Genomic DNA, 14,454 nt, shown 5'->3' on the forward strand with positions numbered 1-14,454 from the left:
AAAACCGTTGTTTTAAAAAAAAAACTTTTTTGAAGGAGTTTATTTTACCCGGTACGTTGGAGGCAAAGCACCTTTTGGTGGACGCTTGCTGACGCCGCTTGCCGTAAAAGTCCACCTCGGGCGACAGACGAGATTTTTGTCGCTCTCGTGCGCGGTTTGGTCATTTCGAAGGTCTCAAAGTCCACCTTTGTTTCCAGATACTGGGATGTTACTGACTATAACGAACCATTTGTATGTTACCAGGTAAGGCCCACTGAGCTATGTAGTTATTTTTTGCAGAAGCGACCTGGCCACACAAATGATAGCCCAATCAAGTGGCTTATCACGTGGAAATGTATTCGAAAAACTAAACCGAACCATTTTTTATTTTCACCAGGTAAGGGCCACTCAGCTATTATATAGCTCTTTTTGCAGAAGCGGCCTGGCCATCGCAACTGATAGCTCAACGAAGTAGCTTATTGTCATCACGTGGGAAATTATTTAGCCAAATACTCTTAAACGTGCGACGTTGCTTTGAAATGTCGAAGGGGAAAATTCTGGAGGACCCAGGGAAAAATCCACGAGAACACGGTCAGAGAGACGCAAGCTCAAGGTCGGGGTTGAACCCACGACCTCCTGTACACCAAGCGAGGTAGTTAACATCTCCTAGCCACCGTCATGATGAGAGATGCACACCCACGACTCCCTGCATACCAGGCGAGGTAGTTCAACATCTCCTAGCCACCGTCATGATGAGCGATGCACACCCACGACTTCCTGCATACCAGGCGAGGCAGTTAACATCTCCTAGCCACCGTGGCGAAAACAAGGCGCGTTGCGCCAATGTCGGACCAACGCTGGGCCACTGCAGGGCCAACGTCCATGCCGATGTTGGCCTCGGGCGTAGCGCGTTTGACTGGGTTCGGATTCAAGGCGCGACAACGGGAAACCGCGGCGACGCCGGCGCTCACGATCGATCATGGTGACGATGGCCTGGACGGCGGCGGCGCTGTGCCGCTCCCCGGATACGGCCATCAGCGTCACGGTGTAGTTGTTGTGCGGCTCCAGGTTGGCGAGGACGTGGGAAAAAACCGCGGCGGCCCCGGCGGGCAGCAGCGCCGAGACGCGGCGACCACGGCCGCCGGAGGACGGGTCGCAGGCGACGAGGAACGCGTCCACGTCGGAGCCCGCCGGCGCCGACCACGAGCACGAGAGTGCCGTCGAGTTCTCCGGGCGGCAGTGGAAGGCGGCGGGACGCAGCGGGACTGGAAGGGTGGGCGCACGGACGGACAGATGGACAGACGGGCGGCGGCTACGTATGAAGTGGCTTGTCGTCATCGCGTGGAAATTTACAGCGGTCAAACACTCACTGTCTATTGACGCTCTTGTCGCAAAGCGTTACTTTTTTTTTATCAACCCCGGAGGGATGATGGGCTCGGTCAACTCCTTAACAGGCTCGCTGATGATGTAGATGACGACGACGATGCTGTATGACTAAAAATATGTAAAAACGATTTTATTTTCACCAGGTCAGCCGCGGCCTTGCCACGAGAGATAGCCTTTTCATCGCGTGGAAATTCATAGCGGCCAAATACTCTAAACGTGTGACGTTGATTCCAAATGTGGAGGGAAACACCGGAGGAGCTGGATAAAAATCCACGCGACCACGGGGAGACACGCAAACTCCAAATATACAGCAGGCGTAAGAAGCGGGATGAAATCCACGATCGCCCGTACACCAGGCGAGGTAGTTAACATCTCATAGCCACCATGATGATGATGAGAGAGATGCAAACTCCAAATATACAGCAGGCGTCAGGGTTGGGATGGAATCCATGCCCTCCTGTACACCAGGCGAGGTAATTAACATCTCATAGCCACCGTGATGATGATGAGAGACACAAACTCCAAATATAAAGCAGCAGGTGTCAGGGTCGGGATGGAATCCACGCCCTCCTGTACACCAGGCGAGGCAGTCAACATCTCCGAGCCATCGTGGCGCCAAAGCAGCGGCGGCGGCGGCGGCGGCGTGCACACAGAGACGCCCGACCGGCAGCCCCGGTCACCATCGGGGAGCTCGTCGGCACGGCCGGCCTCACCGGTTCGCACGAACCCGTGGCAGGCCTCGCTGATCGTGGGCAGCACCCCGCCGCTCAGCGCCCGCACGGCCACCGCGTAGCCGCGGCCCGGCACCAGCCCCGCCAGCCAGCGGCGAGCGTCGAGCGGCGCGCCGCCGGCGCCCGGCGGCCGCGGCCGCACGCGCAGGCCGGGGTGGCTCGGCCGCACGACCACGGAGAGGTCGGCGACGCCGGCGACCCACGGGTAGTCGACGACGAGCTCGGCCGCCGTGGTGCTCACGTTGCGGAAGGAGAGGCGCAACGGGGCCCGGGGCACTGAGACGGGGAGACGACACGGGGGGGGGGGGGGTGGGGGAGGGGGTGGGGAGGGGGTGGGGTGGGGGGAGACGACACGGGGGGAGGGGGTGGGGTTGGGGCAGACGACACGGGGGGGGGGGGGAGGGGGTGGGGTGGGGGGAGACGACACGGGGGGGGGAGGGGGTGGGGGGAGACAACACAGGGGGGGGTGGGGGGAGATGACATGGGAGGAGGGGGGACGGTGGGGGATGGGGGGGTGACGATGGGGGAGGGAGGGAGAGATGACGACACAGGGGGAGGGGGGGAGATAACGGGGGGGGGGGGGGGGGGGGAGGGGGGGATGTGAGTGCATGACCCGAGCATGGTAGCAGGGTTAACCCCTTCCCCATGAACCCCGTTCAATATCTTTGTTCGTTCAATACGAAAACAACAAAAAAAACCGTCCGGAGCAGCAGGACTCCCTGCTGCCCCGAGCACGCACGGCGAGCCGCAGGAACCCACGTGTGCGCGCCTGCACGCTCGTCTCGCTCATCAGCTCGGCGCTGTACGTGGTGACGCTGAGCGTGTAGAGCCGCCCCGGAGCCAGCCCCCCGAAGTCCCAGCCCCCCACGGCGGGGGCGCCCAGCTTGCTCTCGAGCAGCGCCTTGTCGTCGGCGCTGTGCAGCCGGATCTCGTAAAAGTCGTGGTCGCCCGACGCGGCCGTCCACGCGAAGCGCAGCGAGTCCGTGCTGTTGGCGTCGGTCGAGCGCAGCCCGGTCACCGTCGCCGGCACTGGCGGTGGGGGGGGGGGGGGCACGCGTCAGCGTCCGGTCAGCGCGGTTGGCGACGCGCAGAGACCCCGTAGACTCGCACAGAGACCCCGTAGACTCACACAGAGACCCCGTAGACTCACACAGAGACCCCGTAGACTCGCACAGAGACCCCGTAGACTCACACAGAGACCCCGTAGACTCACACAGAGACCCCGTAGACTCGCACAGAGACCTCGTAGACTCACACAGAGACCTCGTAGACTCACACAGAGACCCCGTAGACTCGCACAGAGACCCCGTAGACTCGCACAGAGACCCCGTAGACTCGCGCAGAGACCCGTAGACTCGCACAGAGACCCCGTAGACTCGCACAGAGACCCCGTAGACTCACACAGAGACCCCGTAGACTCGCACAGAGACCCCGTAGACTCACACAGAGACCCCGTAGACTCATACAGAGACCCCGTAGACTCACACAGAGACCCCGTAGACTCACACAGAGACCCCGTAGACTCGCACAGAGACCCGTAGACTCACACAGAGACCCCGTAGACTCACACAGAGACCCCATAGACTCACACAGAGACTCCGTAGACTCACACAGAGACTCCGTAGACTCGCACAGAGACCCGTAGACTCACACAGAGACCCCGTAGACTCACACAGAGACCCCATAGACTCACACAGAGACCCCGTAGACTCACACAGAGACCCGTAGACTCACACAGAGACCCGTAGACTCACACAGAGACCCCGTAGACTCACACAGAGACCCGTAGACTCGCACAGAGACCCATATGCTCACACAGAGACCCACAGACTCATACAGAGACCAATAGACTCATACAGAGACCCGTAGACTCGCACAGAGACCCGTAGACTCATACAGAGACCCCGTAGACTCGCACAGAGACTCATAGACTCATACAGAGACCCCGTAGACTCATACAGAGACCCCGTAGACTCGCACAGAGACCCGTAGACTCATACAGATACCCCGTAGACTCGCACAGAGACCCATAGACTCATACAGAGACCCATAGACTCACACAGAGACCCATAGACTCACACAGAGACCCGTAGACTCGCACAGAGACCCATAGACTCGCACAGAGACCCATAGACTCGCACAGAGACCCGTAGACTCGCACAGAGACCCCGTAGACTCGCACAGAGACCCTGTAGACTCGCACAGAGACCCGTAGACTCACACGGAGACACATAGACTCGCACAGAGACCCCGTAGACTCACATAGAGACCCATAGACTCGCACAGAGGCCCCGTAGACTCGCACAGAGACCCGTAGACTCGTGCAGAGACCCCGTAGACTCGCACAGAGACCCATAGACTCGCACAGAGACCCCGTAGACTCGCACAGAGACCCCGTAGACTCGCACAGAGACCCCGTAGACTCGTGCAGAGACCCCATAGACTCACACAGAGACCCGTAGACTCACACAGAAACCCATAGACTCATACAGTGACCCACAGACTCACACAGATACCCGTAGGCTTACACAGAGACCCGTAGACTCGCACAGAGACCCATACACTCACAGAGAGACCCATAGATTCACACAGTGACCGACAGACTCGCACAGAGACCCATAGACTCACACAGAGACCCATAGACTCACACAGAGACCCGTAGACTCACACAGAGACAAATAGACTCACACAGAGACCCATAGACTCACACAGAGACCCATAGACTCACACAGAGACCCATAGACTCACACAGAGACCCGTAGACTCACACAGAGACCCGTTAACCGAGAACACCGGGCTCTGTTCACCCACTTTGGGGCCCCCGCCCCCACACCGCGTCGACTCACGCGTTCGCGCCTGTGCCGTGGCGGCCGAGCTGAAGAGGCCGCCGCTGACGGTGAAGACACGCACGCGGTAGAGTCGCCCCGGCGTGAGGTCGCCGTAGGCGTGCCGGGCCCGCGCCGCCGGCACCAGCTGGCTGCTGATGAGGCTGTCGTTGGGACTCAGCAGCTGCACCATGTAGTGCTCGGCGGCGCCGGGACATGGGTGCCACCGCACCGACAGCTGTGCCGGGCGGCCGTCGTTGTCCGCGAACACCGACGGCACGCTCGCCGGCACTGCGGTTAGGGGGCGGCGGGGGGGTGGGGGGGGGTTGAGGGGGGTTGGTTTATAGGGTTAGGGTGAGGGTTCAGGGGATAGCCTAAGGGGGGTAGTGTCGGGGCTGGGCTACGGTGTGTGGGGGTGAGTCTATAGGGGATTTAGTGTGGGGGTGAGTCTATAGGGGATTTAGTGTGGGGGTGAGTCTATAGTTGATTTAGTGTGGGGGCTAGACTATAGGGGATTTAGTGTGGGGGTGAGTCTATAGTTGATTTAGTGTGGGGGCGAGTCTATAGGGGATAGTGTGGGGGTGAGTCTATAGGGGATAGTGTGGGGGCTAGTCTATAGGGGATAGTGTGGGGTGAGTCTATAGGTGATAGTGTGGGGATCAGTCTATAGGGGAAAGTGTGGGGGTGAGTCTATAGGGGATAGTGTGGGGGCGAGTCTATAGGGGATAGTGTGGGAGTTGAGTGTATAGGGGATAATATGGGGGCGAGTCTTTAGGAAATAGTGTGGGGGGTGAATCTATAGGGGATAGTGTGGGGGTAAGTCTATAGGGGATAGTTGTGGGGGTGAGTCTATAGGAGATAGTGTGGGGGTGAGTTTATAGGGGATAGTGTGGGGGTGAGTCTATAGGGGATAGTGTGGGGGTGAGTCTATAGGGGATAGTGTGGGGGTGAGTATATAGGGGATAGTGTGGGGGTGAGTCTATAGGGGATAGTGTGGGGGTGAGTATATAGGGGATAGTGTGGGGGTGAGTATATAGGGGATAGTGTGGGGGCTAGTCTATAGGGGATAGTGTGGGGGCGAGTCTATAGGGGATAGTGTGGGGGTGAGTATATAGGGGATAGTATGGGGGTGAGTCTATAGGAGATAGTGTGGGGGCGAGTCTATAGGGGATAGTGTGGGGGTGAGTCTATAGGGGATAGTGTGGTGGGTGAGTCTATAGGGGGTATTATGGGGGCAAGTCTATAGGTGGACAGTGTGGGGGTGAGTCTATAGGGGATAGTGTGGGGGCGAGTCTATAGGGGATAGTGTGGGGGCGAGTCTGTAGGAGTTAATGTGGGGGCGAGTCTATAGGGGATAGTATGGGGGCTAGTCTATAGGGGATAGTGTGGGGGCGAGTCTATAGGAGATAGTGTGGAGGCTCGTCTATCGGGGATAGTGTGGGGGTGAGTCTATAGGGGATAGTGTGAGGGCTAGTCTATAGGGGATAGTGTGAGGGCTAGTCTATAGGGGATAGTGTGAGGGCTAGTCTATAGGAGATAGTGTGAGGGCAAGTCTATAGGGGATAGTGTGGGGGTGAGTCTATAGGGGATAGTGTGGGGGCTAGTCCATAGGGAATAGTGTGGGGGTTGAGTCTATAGGTGATAGTATGGGGGGGTGAGTCTATAGGGGATAGTATGGGGGCGAGTCTATAGGGGATAGTGTGGGGGTGAGTCTATAGGGGATAGCGTGGGGGCTAGTCTATAGGGAATAGTGTGGGGGTTGAGTCTATAGGTGATAGTGTGGGGGGGTGAGTCTATAGGGGATAGTATGGGGGTGAGTCTATAGGGGATAGTATGGGGGCGAGTCTACAGGGGATAGTATGGGGGCGAGTCTATAGGGGATAGTATGGGGGCGAGTCTACAGGGGATAGTATGGGGGCGAGTCTACAGGGGATAGTATGGGGGCGAGTCTATAGGGGATGGGGGAGCGAGCGAGGAGGATCGAGAGGCCCTCCTACCGGTCCTGCCTTCAGCTGAGACGGCGGTGCTGCTCACTCCGCCGCTGGTGGCGGTGACAGCGACGCGGTACGGCGAGCCCGGCACGAGGCCCGGGAAGGAGAACTCGGCGTCGCCCGGCTCGGCCGTCGCGTTCGCCACCAGCGAGCCATTGCCGTCGGTGAGGCGCAGCAGGTAGGCGTCCACCTGCGCCCAGTCGTCGCCATCGACATCCTCGTCATCGACGTCGTCGTCATTATCATTGTCGTCGTCGTCGTCGTCATCATCGTCGTCATCATTGTCATCATTATCATGATCGTTGTCGTCGTCGTCGTCATCGTCGTCGTCATCAGCGAGCCTATTTTGGAGTTGACTCAGCCCACCATCTCTCCGCGGTCGATAAAATAAGTAACGCTTTGTGACGTGAGATTCACTAAAAGTGACCGTGAGTGAAACAGCCTAGGATCTCAGCGTCCCCGGTTCCAATTCCACACTTGAACATGAGTGGCACGTTGTGTCTGGCTGAGTGAGTTGGTTGGTGAGTCAGTTGATGAGTGGGTGGTGGGTGGGTGAGTGAGTGAATGAGCGAGCAAGCGAGTGAGTGAATGTATGAGTGGGTAATTGGATGAGTGAGCGAGTGGGTGGGTGAGTCGGTTTATGAGTGAGTGGATGAATGAGTGAATGAGCGAGCGAGCGGATGAGTGACTGGGTGAATGAGTGAGTGAGTGGATGAATGAGTGAATGAGCGAGCGGGTGAGTGAGTGAGTAAGTGAGTGAATGAGTGAGTGAGTGGATGAATGAGTGAACAAGCGAGCGAGCGGGTGAGTGAGTGAGTGAGTAAGTGAGTGAATGAGTGAGTGGATGAATGAGTGAATGAGCGAGTGGGTGAGTGAGTGAGTAAGTGAGTAAATGAGTGAGTGGATGAATGAGTGAATGAGCAAGCGAGCGAGTGAGTGAGTAAATGAGTGAGTGGATGAATGAGTGAATGAGCGAGCGAGCGGGTGATTGAGTGAGTGAGTGAGTGGATGAATGAGTGAATGAGCAAGCGAGCGGGTGAGTGAGTGAGTAAGTGAGTGAATGAGTGAGTGAGTGGATGAATGAGTGAATGAGCGAGCGAGCGGGTGAGTGAGTGAATGAGTAAGTGAGTGAATGAGTGAGTGAGTGGATGAATGAATGAGCGAGCGGGTGAGTGAGTGAGTAAGTGAGTAAATGAGTGAGTGAGTGAGTGGATGAATGAGTGAATGAGCGAGCAAGCGGGTGAGTGAGTGGTAAAGTGGATGAGTGAGCGAGTGGGTGAGTGAGTGAGTGAGTGGTGAAGTAGATGAGTGAGCGAGTGGGTGAGTGAGTGAGTGAGTGGTAAAGTGGATGAGTGAGCGAGCGGGTGAGTGAGTGAGTGAGTGGTAAAGTGGATGAGTGAGCGAGTGGGTGGGTGGGTGGGTGAGTGAGTGAGTGGTAAAGTGGATGAGTGAGCGAGCGGGTGAGTGAGTGAGTGGTAAAGTGGATGAGTGAGCGAGTGGGTGAGTGAGTGAGTGAGTGGTAAAGTGGATGAGTGAGCGAGTGAGTGGTAAAGTGGATGAGTGAGCGAGTGGGTGGGTGAGTAGACGAGCGAGTCGGTGAGCGATCGACTGAGCCCTCAGTGGCGCATCTGACTGCGGCCGATGATGACGACTCGGACTGACACGACGACGTGACGGCACAATTGTGAGACAACTTGAGGCCGTGGTGGGTGTGAAGAGGACTAGGACAAGGTGGAGGATGACGAGGAGGGGGGAGGAGGAGGGTCTGGGCGCCACCTTGCCGGGCGACGGGCGCCAGCGAGCCATGAGAAGGTCGGTCGAGTAGCGGTTGTCCACCACCAGGTTGCTCACCGTGCCTGGCACTGAGACGCGGAGACACCGGGTGGGATGCGCAGGGAGACACGGGGACCACAGAGACACGGGGAGACATGGGAAGACACGGGGAGACACGGGGGATCACAGAGACACGGGGAGACACGGGGGACCACAGAGACACGGGGAGACACGGGGGATCACAGAGACACGGGGAGACACGGGGGATCACAGAGACACGGGGACCACAGAGACACGGGGGACCACAGAGACACAGGGAGACACGGGGAGACACAGAGACACGGGGAGACACGGGGAGACACGGGGGACCACAGAGACACGGGGAGACACGGGGAGACACGGGGAGACACGGGGGATCACAGAGACATGGGGGACCACAGAGACACGGGGGACCACAGAGACACAGGGAGACACAGAGACACGGGGAGACACAGAGACACGGGGAGACACGGGGAGACACGGGGGACCACAGAGACACGTGGACAAGGGGATCACAGAGACACGTGGACAAGGGGATCACGGAGACACGGGGAGACACGGGGGACCACAGAGACACAGGGGACCACAGAGACACGTGGACAAGGGGATCACAGAGACACACAGAGACACGGGGAGACACAGGGAACCACAGAGACACGGGGGACCACAGAGATACGGAGAGACACAGGGAGACACGGGGAGACACGGGGAGACACGGGGGATCACAGAGACACGGGGGACCACAGAGACACACAGAGACACGGGGAGACACGGGGACAGGGAACGCCCAGAGAAACATCAGCAACGGACGGGCGTGTGATGACGTTGGCCAACCGTGATGCGCAGCAGCTTCTGCTACTGAAGCTGGAAGTCTGTCGACCCAGTGGCCTCCATTAAGGGGGTGGAAGGGAGAAGCTAGACGCGGAAGAGAGGCAGAGAGAGAGACGTCCTGAGCAGTTCCGACAGATGCCCTCGGTGCAATGGGGAGTCTTGGAGATGCTGGATATCCTATAGGTTATATAGATATACAGAACGTATATACTCTTTGGTTCTTTCGGTAAAGTCACGCAGGTATAAAAATTCAGCAGTTCCACTGCTGGATTATATTTTTTTCCGCCTGAGGACGACCGCTTGTGTTGCGATCGAAACGTCGTGATATATTTTATTTTTCAACCTACATGACTTTACCGGAAAGAAACACAAAGAGTATGGATTCCTGCAGTCATGAAAGCTTCAAATCAAGATAACGTACATGTTCTGTAGATCTACGGAACCTACAGATTTTAGGATATAGTGGAGATCAAAGAGATCCTGCAGATCCTGAATGTCCTGGCTACCATAGAGGCCTTGGAGAATCTTACAGATCTTAGAAGTCCTGCAGGAGACGCAGTTGACCCTAAATACGCTTGGCTTTCCCAGAAGCCCGAGATAATCCTGTAGAACCTAGAGATACAGATGATCGCCAGATAATCATGTAGAACCCAGAGATCCAAATGATCCCCAGATAATCCTGTAGACCCCAGAGATCCAGATGATCCCCAGATAATCCTGTAGGACCGAGATATCCATAAGATCCAGGGATGAGGCCTGTATATTTGGAGTTTGCGGTGTGTCTCTCTCCCCGTGGTCGCGTGAATTTTCCTCCATGTCTTCCGGTTTTTCCCACCACATTTAGAATTGATGTCACACGTTTAGAGTATTTGGCTGCTACGAATTTCCACGCGATGAAAAAGGCCACTCCATTGAGGCTATCTCTCGTGGCCAGGTCGCGTCTGAAAAAGAAGCTAGTAGTTCAATGTGCCTTACCTGGTAAAATTAAAATCGTGTTCAGTTCTTTTTTTTGGTCATACACATCATCGTGGCAGGTACATGTCCGTCATCAACATTGACGTCGAGTGTGAAGAGTAATTGGCTGCTCTACTTTTCCACGTGATGAAGATAAGCCCCTTAGTCGAGCTATCATTTGTGGCCAGGTCACTTCTGATAAAAGAGCCACAGAGACCAGTGGGCCTTACCTGGTGAAATCAAAATTAAGTTTAGTTTAAGTTTTGGATGTCCTGGCAGCCATAGAAGCCTTAGAGAATCCTGGAGATCTTATGAAGTCCTAGAGGAGATATAGTTGACTTTGAATATCCTCGGCTGTCCTAGAAGCCCTAGATAATCCTGTAGAACCTATAGATCCAGGAAATCTTCCTCCACCTCCTTCTCTCTCCTTCTCTCCCTCCTCTTCGATCTTCTCCTCTCCCTCCGCCTCCTCCTCCTCAACCTCCTCCTCTCTCCTTCTCTCCTGCTCTCCCTCCTCCACCTCCTCCCCTCCCTCTTCCTCCTCCTCATCCTCCTCCACCTCCTTCTGCTGCTGCTGTGTTTAGTTTGTTGTCCTTCCCCCGCACCTCCGATTGGCCAGGGTTGGCTACGCACGGTGCAAAAGAAGTTCAACGTACATACACACAGACAGAAGACGGTGCAGGGGGACCGGCGGCTCACCGGTTCTGCCGGTGATGACCTCGGGCTCCCCGCTGAGCGCGCCGCTCACGGCGGCGACGGCGACGCGGTACTCGTGGCCCGGCGCCAGCCGCCCCACGGTGGCATTGGTGGCGCTGGGCGGCAGCGTGAGGTTGCGCTTGGTCCCGGCGGCTCCGACCCCACCCCCGCCACCGCTGCCACCGAGCGGAGGCCACAGCGACACCAAGTAGGAGGTGACGTCGCCCGGCGCCGGGGACCACGTGACGGAGAGCGAGCGCGAGTCCAGCCCGACGGCCGCCAGCGCCCGCACGGAGCCCGGAGCTGAGCGCGGCGCGGAGACGTGGGCGACGTGTAGATGTGGGAAATGTGGAGACGTGGGCGACGTGGAGATGTGGGCGACATGGAGATGTGGGCGACGTGGAGAGGTGGGCGACGTGGAGACGTGGGCGACGTGTAGATGTGGGTGACGTGGAGATGCGGGCGACGTGGAGACGTGGGCGACGTGTAGATGTGGGTGACGTGGAGATGTGGGAAATGTGGAGATGCGGGCGACGTGGAGACGTGGGCGACGTGGAGATGCGGGCGACGTGGAGACGTGGGAAATGTGGTGAGGTGGGCGACGTGTAGATGTGGGCGACGTGGAGATGCGGGCGACGTGGAGACGTGGGCGACGTCGAGACGTGGGCGACGTCGAGACGTGGGCGACGCGGAGATGCGGGCGACGCGAGGGACCGAGGGAGGTGGAGAAATGGGGGGAACGCGAGGAAGTGGGTGATTTGCAGGACATTTCTCAGCTTTGGGATGTTTTGGCTGATACTAGTCACATTGTATGGGGGGGGTGGGGGGTAGCGAGGGGAGGAGGGGAAGGGCTAGTCAAGGGAGGAGGAAACCCAAGCAGACCAGGAGGAGAACGTGCAAAACTCCACACAAACTCACAAAAACAAAGATCTCCCGTATAGGCCTGAACAGACTGTCTCCCCGGTGGCGATGTTTACACTTCGCAGCAGGTACTCATTGGAGGCCGGGTCGACCTAGGGGAGGCCAAGGGACCGGTTCAGATAACCGTCACCGTTGTTGGCCGTGAGCGGGAATCGAACCGGGTTCGTGGCGCAGCGTGCGCCCGCACACGCACAAAGCTCCACACATTGGGGAACCCGAGTCGGGAACGCAACCGGGGCGCGTCAACCCCCACCCCCACCCCACCGCCACCGACCCCGGCCGTCGCCGTCGGCCGCGAGCGTCACCGTCGCGCCGTACCCGTCTGCGCCGCGATGCTCGCGGTGCGCCGCTCCTGGCCGCTCCACGTGGTGACGCTCGCGTTGTAGACGCGCCCCGGCGCCAGCTCGCGCGCCACGTAGCCGTCCGACGAGCTGGGCAGGCTCGCCGGGTCGACGCCGCCGGGCGACACCGACGCCACCAGCCGCACCTCCACCCGATCGGCGTCGCCCACCGGAGGGTCCCAGCGCAGCAGCAGGCGGTCGGTGGAGCGCTCCTCGACGCGCAGGCGCGACACCGCAGCCGGCTCTGCCGGACGGGGGGAGGGGGGGGGGACGGAGGCAGCGTCGTGATAAGTCACCAGGAGCAAAACCGGCAGCAGCACCGGCATCAGAAGCACCAGTTTGGTGTCCTTCCCCCGCACCTCCGATAAGCACGGTTGGCTACGTACGATGGTGCGAAAAAAGTTTAACATGCGCACCGGCAGCAGCACGATCAGCAGCACGATCAGCAGCATCACGATCAGCAGCATCGCCAGCAGCAACACAATCAGCAGCATCACGATCAGCATCACGAGCACCTTTAGCATCGCTTGTAGCATTACCATCAGCAGCACAAGCAGCAGCAGGAGCAGCAGAAGTGCTTAGCGGCAGGAACATCAGCATCGTCAGCATCAGAAACATGAGCATCATCTTCAGCAGACGACATCATCGTCGTCATCATCGTTGTCATCATCGCCTTAATGTCGACAACAATTAAAGCAGCGTGTTTGACAAAGTGAAAGATCCCCCGTGTAGCCTTAACAGACTGTTGGGGCAAGTGCTGTGAGCGAGCAGCACCTATGAAGGCCGGCACGGCACACGAGGGGGTGGGTGGCCAGCAGCACGTCCCGGCAGCCTTTGTATCCCCAGCGGCGATGTTCACACACCGCACCAGGTACTCCATTTGAGGCTGAGTCGACCTAGGCGAGGCCCAGGACCGGTTCAGATAATCGTCACCGGTGTCGGCTTTGAGCGGTCAATCGAACTCGAGACAACAACAACAACAACAACCGCCACTCGCCACTAAACGGCCGTGACGTCACCACGGCGCTTGTGCCAGGCTAGGCGCACGTCGAGGCCACGCGAAGCGTCGAACGCCCGCTGGCAGGAGGTCACGTGGCGGACCCCCAGCAGGCGCCACGGGGTCGACCGACTGAGATGACCGGCGACTCGCTGCGTTTTAGCTGCCCCGTCGTTGTGAGAACCCACGCCTCCCCCCCCCCCCCCTCCCCTGGACTCACGCGTCTTGCCGTAGGCCACGGCGGGCGAGTCGTAGGGGCCGCTGCGGGTGACCACGGTGAGCGCGTAGCGGCGGCCCGGCGTCAGCCGCCGGAAGGTGCACCCGGTGCCGTCGCGGGCCACCGTCTCGCTGCGCACCGCCTCGCCCTCGTGCCGCAGCGCCACCAAGAAGTCGTCGTAGTCCCCGGCGGGACGCACCCACGACGCCACCAGGCCGGCGCCGGCGCCGGCCTCGTTCTGGTTGCGCACCGCCAGGTTGCGCACCTCCGCCGGCACTGGTGGTGGTGGTGGTGGTGGACACCGCGGGCGGTGGTTTGGTTAAACAAAAAAAGTCAGGACGGCATCTGGCGGTGTTTGCGATGATAACGGCGATGGGTCGTGACGCCGCTCCACCGCCGTCGCCGCACGGTGCACGCTACCTCGTGACGCAGAGAGAGGGAGAAAGAGGACGACTCAGAGAGATAGAGGATGACTCAGAGAGAGAGAGAGGATGACTCGGAGAGAGGAACGACTCGGAGAGAGAGGGGACGACTCAGAGAGAGAGAGAGAGGATGACTCGGAGAGAGAGGGGACGACTCAGAGAGAGAGGACGACTCAGAGAGAGAGGACGACTCAGAGAGAGAGAGGGGATGACTCGGAGAGAGAGGTGGGACGACTCAGAGAGAGAGAGAGGATGACTCGGAGAAAGAGGGGACGACTCAGAGAGAGAGAGAGGACGACTCAGAGAGAGAGAGAGAGAGGACGACTCAGAGAGAGAGAGAGGATGACTCGG

General features: G+C 58.5%; 1 protein-coding gene across 2 annotated transcripts in view; it reads right to left on the reverse strand.

Annotated features, from left to right (window-relative positions):
* PTPRB (protein tyrosine phosphatase receptor type B) overlaps nucleotides 1-14,454 on the reverse strand; it is a 112,953-nt gene that overhangs the window by 32,021 nt on the left and 66,478 nt on the right. For both annotated transcript variants that reach the window (XM_076054283.1, XM_076054284.1), the window contains 9 exons: nucleotides 13,685-13,957; nucleotides 12,445-12,711; nucleotides 11,209-11,508; nucleotides 8,689-8,774; nucleotides 6,919-7,102; nucleotides 4,943-5,212; nucleotides 2,856-3,125; nucleotides 2,079-2,372; nucleotides 951-1,244 (listed from right to left, as the gene is read on the reverse strand). In XM_076054283.1, the coding sequence (XP_075910398.1) occupies nucleotides 951-1,244; nucleotides 2,079-2,372; nucleotides 2,856-3,125; nucleotides 4,943-5,212; nucleotides 6,919-7,102; nucleotides 8,689-8,774; nucleotides 11,209-11,508; nucleotides 12,445-12,711; nucleotides 13,685-13,957 (2,238 nt within the window). The remainder of the gene's footprint in view (nucleotides 1-950; nucleotides 1,245-2,078; nucleotides 2,373-2,855; nucleotides 3,126-4,942; nucleotides 5,213-6,918; nucleotides 7,103-8,688; nucleotides 8,775-11,208; nucleotides 11,509-12,444; nucleotides 12,712-13,684; nucleotides 13,958-14,454) is intronic.

Source organism: Petromyzon marinus, chromosome 65 (genome assembly GCF_048934315.1).
Source record: "Petromyzon marinus isolate PM22_M1 ecotype Great Lakes invasive population chromosome 65, UKy_Petmar_22M1.pri1.0, whole genome shotgun sequence".
Taxonomy (NCBI): Eukaryota; Metazoa; Chordata; class Hyperoartia; order Petromyzontiformes; family Petromyzontidae; genus Petromyzon; species Petromyzon marinus.